Raw genomic sequence first — 6,240 nt, 5'->3', positions numbered from 1 at the left:
TGCCAATAGCAAACAGAATAAAACAAAATTAGGACTTTTAGATTTTTTTGGGATCATAATTGACTTTTCATGGCATTTTATCATACTTCTGAATTAGTGCGTCATAATTTTGACTTTTTATTTCATAATTTTGACCCTTTTTTTTATCATTTTGACTAACGGAATATTCATTTATATGTCGGAGATTGCGTAGTTCTGTCGTAATTTTGTAAATGGTATCATAATTTCGACGATATCATAATTTTGGCTTTTTCGTTATTATTTTGACTGCATATCCCAGAATTTTTGTCATGTCATAATAATTATGATATAGTATCTCATAATTTCAACAATTTACACAATAATTATGACTTATGTCATAATTTAACTAAAAATTCGAACTAAAACCTTTTTATTTCATAATATTAATAATACATAATATATTCATAATAATGTATCTCAATTTCGACAATGTCATGATTATGACTTTTAATGTCAATTTTTGTTTTATATCTCAGTATTTGTACTTTTTATGTCCTAATTTTGACTTTTTCTCACATTATTATGATATGGTATCTCATAATTTCAACAATTTGCCCTAATTTTGACTTTATATCTTAGAATTTTAACATTTTTGTCATAAATTCAACTTTTCTCTCATTATTATGATATAGTATCTCATAATTTCGACAAATTCATAATTATGACTTTTTATGTCAATTTTGGATTTATATCTCAGAAGTTTTACATTTTATGTCGCAAATTCGAGTTTTTCTCTCATAATTATGATACAGTATCTCATAATTTTGACAATTTGTCATAATTATGACATTATATCTTAGAATTTTTACTTTTTATGTCCTAATTTTGACTTTTTCTCACATTATTATGATATGGTATCTCATAATTTCAACAATTTGCCCTAATTATGACTTTATATCTTAGAATTTTTACATTTTTGTCATAAATTCAACTTTTCTCTCATTATTATGATATAGTATCTCATCATTTCGACAAATTCATAATTATGACTTTTTATGTCAATTTTGGATTTATATCTCAGAAGTTTTACATTTTATGTCGCAAATTCGAGTTTTTCTCTCATAATTATGATACAGTATCTCATCATTTCGACAATTTGTCATAATTATGACATTATATCTTAGAATTTTTACTTTTTATGTCCTAATTTTGACTTTTTCTCACATTATTATGATATGGTATCTCATAATTTCAACAATTTGTCATAATTATGACATTATATCTTAGAATTTTTACTTTTTATGTCCTAATGTTGACCTTTTTCTCTCATAATTATGATATGGTATCTCATAATTTCAACAATTTGTCATAATTATGACATTATATCTTAGAATTTTTACTTTTTATGTCCTAATGTTGACCTTTTTCTCTCATAATTATGATATGGTATCTCATAATTTCAACAATTTGTCATAATTATGACATTATATCTTAGAATTTTTACTTTTTATGTCCTAATGTTGACCTTTTTCTCTCATAATTATGATATGGTATCTCATAATTTCAACAATTTGTCATAATTATGACATTATATCTTAGAATTTTTACTTTTTATGTCCTAATGTTGACTTTTTTCTCTCATAATTATGATATGGTATCTCATAATTTCAACAATTTGTCATAATTATGACTTTATATCTTAGAATTTTTACATTTTTGTCATAAATTCGACTTTTTCTCTCACAATTATGCTATAGTAGCTCATAATTTCGACAATTTACGTGAAATATGAATTTTATCTCATAATTAAGCAATATCAAAGCATGTTTTATTTTCCTTGTGTGGCTGAAATGTGCTCCCACGATCCATCATTCAGGTTTTGTACGTTATTCAGCATGTCATGTCACTCCGCTACAGTAGGTGGCGGATGGTAACTTACAGGTGAGGATGCAGTGTAAATACACGGCGAAGGAGCAGCAAGCATGGCGTCCTCATACTATCAGGAGATGCAGGAGGTCTTCAGGAACAACAATAAAAGCAGAGAGTTCCCGGCTCACAATGCTAAAGTGCATTCGGTGGCCTGGAGCTGCGATGGAAAACGACTGGCGTCCGGATCATTTGACAAAACCGCCAGCGTGTTCGTCTTGGAAAAAGACCGACTGGTGAGGTTTGGTTTATCAGCTCCATCATCTGCGACATGAATTGTACAAATGATTCATATATGTTAATTATTGTTATTATTTATACACTAAAACGGTATTTCGACAGTTATAGTTCGTTCTTGCTTTATTAATACAAACAAAGTCCGCGGCAACAACAAAACTAATCATTTTGGGTCTCCAAGCAGCTTTAAAACTCTTGGTGTTGTTTCGTTTATATTTACAGTGGTGGCCAAATTAATTAGTATTAAGTATTTTCTCCAGCTAAAAGGGGTTTTAAGTCAGTTATTTCTATCTTTTGCTGTAGTGTGTCATGAGTATCAGATATAAAACATCAGTTTTGAGGAACATTTATTTGTTCATCTCTCTATCATCATTGTATTGCATTGAATGACATGAAGACACAGAACAAACTGAGACAGACTAAATCCAGAAGAACTGTGGCAACGTCTCCAAGACGCTTCAAGAAACCTACCTGCAAAGCTACAGTACTGTTCAAAGTTTTAGCCACTTGTGTAAAAATGCTGTAGGTAAATGATGATGCTGTCAAAAATAATGTCTTAACTTCTATTAACTAAATTAAATCAACATTTGGTGTGAGCATCCGTTGTGTTTAAAGCAGCTTTTGCCCTCGGTGCACTTGCGCATAGTTTTTCAGGAAGCTTTGCAGGGAGGTTTCTTGAAGCGCCTTGGAGACGTTGCCACAGTTCTTCTGGATTGAGTCCGTCTCAGTTTGTTCTGTTTCTTCATGTCATTCCAGACAGACTGATGATGATCAGATCAGATCTCTGTGTGGAGCACTGGCTGCTGTCAGACAAAAATCTCACTGGATTATTACAATTAATGGCATGTTTGGAAATGTAAACTGATATTTCCTACTGACACACTACAGCAAAAGATAGAAATAACTGACTTAAAACCCTTTTTTAGCTGGAGAAAATACTAGTGTTCTAATAATTTTGGCCACCACTGTAATGAAAACCATAGTAATTGAACTACAATACTATAGGTAGCATTTAGGTCATATGTGGACATTCGCTTTTATTAGACGTGATCTTGCTCATTTTTAACCTGTATTTCACGTATCAGGTGAAGGAAAACAACTACCGAGGGCATGGAGACAGTGTGGATCAGCTGTGCTGGCATCCCACCAACCCTGACCTGTTCGTCACCGCATCAGGAGACAAGACCATCCGCATCTGGGACGTACGGACCACCAAATGCATGGCCACGATCAGCACCAAAGGTGAAGCACTGAACCTATCTGTCATATCTGTTGATCTTATGAGGTTTATTCATATGTGGGATTTTCTCCGACAACTTTTAGGGGAGAATATCAACATATGTTGGAGTCCTGATGGTCAGACCATTGCTGTCGGCAACAAGGATGATGTTGTGACTTTTATTGATGCCAAAACGCACCGTCCCCGTGCCGAGGAGCAGTTCAAGTTTGAGGTCAATGAGATCTCCTGGAATAATGACAATGACATGTTCTTCCTGACTAACGGAAACGGATGTATTAATATATTAAGGTATGTTTGCTGGTAGTTGTAAGAGGCTGTTGGTGTGCAGAACATTTTGGTGATTTCTTTAAATCAATTGTCATGTTTATGTCTTTGTTTCAGTTATCCTGATCTCAAGCTCATTCAGTCAATTAATGCCCATCCGTCCAACTGCATCTGCATTAAATTCGATCCCACGGGCAAGTATTTTGCCACAGGAAGTGCAGATGCGCTGGTCAGTCTGTGGGATGTGGAGGAGCTGGTGTGTGTGCGCTGCTTCTCCAGGTCAGTTCATCATGACTTTGTCAGAATTTGACTTTTTATCTCATAATTATGACTTGGTATGTCATTTTCACTTTATCTCATAGCTTTGACATTTTATGTCAGACTTTATGAAATACGTTTTTGAAACAAAGATGGCTTTTTGTCATAATTTTGACTACTTATCTCATAATTATGAGATATAAAGTGCAAACTATGGTTTAGACTTCTGAAATAGACAAAATTAACTTGACTTTTTATCCCATAGTTTTTACTTTTTATGTCATAAACACTTTTAAAATAGACCTGTGAAAATTCTAAAGATTCTAAAGATTTATCCATTTTTACTACTTATCCATTTTTTTTACTTTGTCATAATTTCTCTAATAATTTTGCCATGTGTCATAATTTTGACATAATTTCATAATTTATTTTCTAGGTCAGTTGATGCAGTGTTGCTATTATTAGCTAAAACAATTAAAACTGAAATCAGTCTGAAATCAAATCAAGTTTAGATGGAAACAACATAAAGTAGAAATGTTGCCTTGGCAGCTAACAAAAAAAAAAGTTACTGGTAGTAAAATTACTAAGACTGAGAAATAAATTAAAGCTAAACATAAAAATAAAATAATAATAATAAAAATAGCGAAAGTTATAACAATTCATACAGCTCAAGTAATCTGAAATATAAAATTACAAGCTAATTCAAAATATTAAGAATATATTTAACAATATTATTAATTATCATTGTTTTAATTGTAACATATTCACTGTAACAAAAACGGAAATGGAAAAAAAAAATGCAATTAATGTAACCTGTATGTAAATTCTGTAATAAGTGATTTTTTTTTTTTTTGGTGGTCACTTTCAATTCCTCAAAGATGAAAGTTCATTGATTGTAGTTTGTTGACAGACAAGCTCATTTGCCTTATTTTCATTACATATAATAGTATTTTCTTAATTTTTCTGAATCCCACAGACTCGACTGGCCTGTGCGGACGCTTAGTTTCAGTCATGATGGGAAAATGCTGGCGTCAGCTTCTGAGGATCATTTCATTGACATTGCTGAAGTAGAGACGGGTGAGCAGACACATTTTGAAATGATGGGGAAAGCTTGAATTGTGTTTCCTGTCTGACTGATATTTGTTGTTGTGTGTTCTTGCTGTAGGTGAGAAGCTCTGGGAGATTCAGTGCGAGTCTCCAACCTTTACTGTAGCGTGGCATCCGAAGAGACCGCTGCTGGCGTACGCCTGCGACGATAAAGAGGGCAAATATGACAGCAACCGAGAGGCAGGGACCGTCAAGCTCTTTGGACTTCCCAATGACTCCTGAGGACCAGAGTTTTCATGTGTTCAGGCTTACTCTGCATCATTTGCGGTTTAATGGCTGCTTCATTTGATATTATTGCTTTGTATTAGATTTGAAGTAAATGCTGTAAATAGTTCAAAGATATTTTGATGTTCAGCTCTCATATTACTTGAGTTCCTGAATGATCAAGGTATCAATTGCAAGCATAAATAACTACTGCCAGCAGCTCCTCTACAGAACATAAGAATTATGTTAATCTTTTTCCAAAAATTGGCTTGGTGACATGGATAGAAGTCTAATCTGAGCAGTGTTATCATATCTGTGTAGATGACTTGAAAATAATTTGACTTGCAGAGCATGCTGTTGTTGTTTCCCATACCTGACCATTGCCATTTTGTAAAAAGAAAAATGTATTGGATTTGTTTCATCTTAACAATCTTTTGTTCAAATGCATGTCTTGTATCTCCAGTTTTAGAAGTGACCAGCAGAGGGCATCACAAGCTCAGAGGAAACAAGGCATGGCATTGCAATGTATAATATTGACATTTTTGTATGTTTGCCTTTTTTTATAGAAAAACTCTATGTACTGTATTTTTAAAATAAAGTGTTTCATAAAGCATGATTGATCTAAAAGCCATATGACATGTTATGCTTTTTAAATTTAATACAAAGCACCATATTTTCATGTGAGCAGTGCTATTTTAGTATTATTTATAAACTATTATAGTATTTATAAATATTTTGAATGAGCTTTTATTTTTTACGTTTTCAATTTTTGATTTTTAGTTTAAATTTGAGTAATTTTGTTATGTGCATTAATCATTTGTGTTAGTTTTTTTATATTTTTACTTTAGTACTTAGTTATTTTATTTCATTTAGTTGCCAAGGCAACATTTCTAATTTTAAAATTTTCATCTATTTATTATTATAAATGGATTTTTATTTCAATTAATGAAAATGTTTTATATATATGTATATATATATATATAGTTTTAGTTAATAACAACACTGCATGTCACAGGAATAAAAAAAATATAAGAATAGTGACA

General features: G+C 32.1%; 1 protein-coding gene across 2 annotated transcripts; it reads left to right on the top strand.

The window, feature by feature from the left end:
- The first annotated feature begins 1,913 nt into the window (after positions 1-1,913).
- thoc3 (THO complex 3) lies at positions 1,914-5,860 on the top strand. Of its 2 annotated transcripts, XM_016455454.1 has the most exons (7): positions 1,914-2,123; positions 3,210-3,366; positions 3,448-3,652; positions 3,746-3,907; positions 4,863-4,963; positions 5,052-5,249; positions 5,659-5,860. In XM_016455454.1, the coding sequence occupies exons 1-6, from the start codon at positions 1,944-1,946 to the stop codon at positions 5,213-5,215; spliced, it is 969 nt and encodes a 322-aa protein (XP_016310940.1). In that variant the 5' UTR covers positions 1,914-1,943; the 3' UTR covers positions 5,216-5,249; positions 5,659-5,860. The 2 variants fall into 2 exon arrangements, with proteins under 2 accessions (XP_016310940.1, XP_016310938.1); XM_016455452.1 differs by having other exon boundaries at positions 5,052-5,860.
- Positions 5,861-6,240: the final 380 nt, after the last annotated feature.

This window comes from Sinocyclocheilus anshuiensis, unplaced genomic scaffold (assembly GCF_001515605.1).
Source record: "Sinocyclocheilus anshuiensis isolate Anshui unplaced genomic scaffold, SAMN03320099.WGS_v1.1 scaffold235, whole genome shotgun sequence".
Classification (NCBI taxonomy): Eukaryota; Metazoa; Chordata; class Actinopteri; order Cypriniformes; family Cyprinidae; genus Sinocyclocheilus; species Sinocyclocheilus anshuiensis.
The sequence above is the reverse complement of the archived record's forward strand: the minus strand, read 5'-3'. Positions and strand labels throughout refer to the sequence as shown.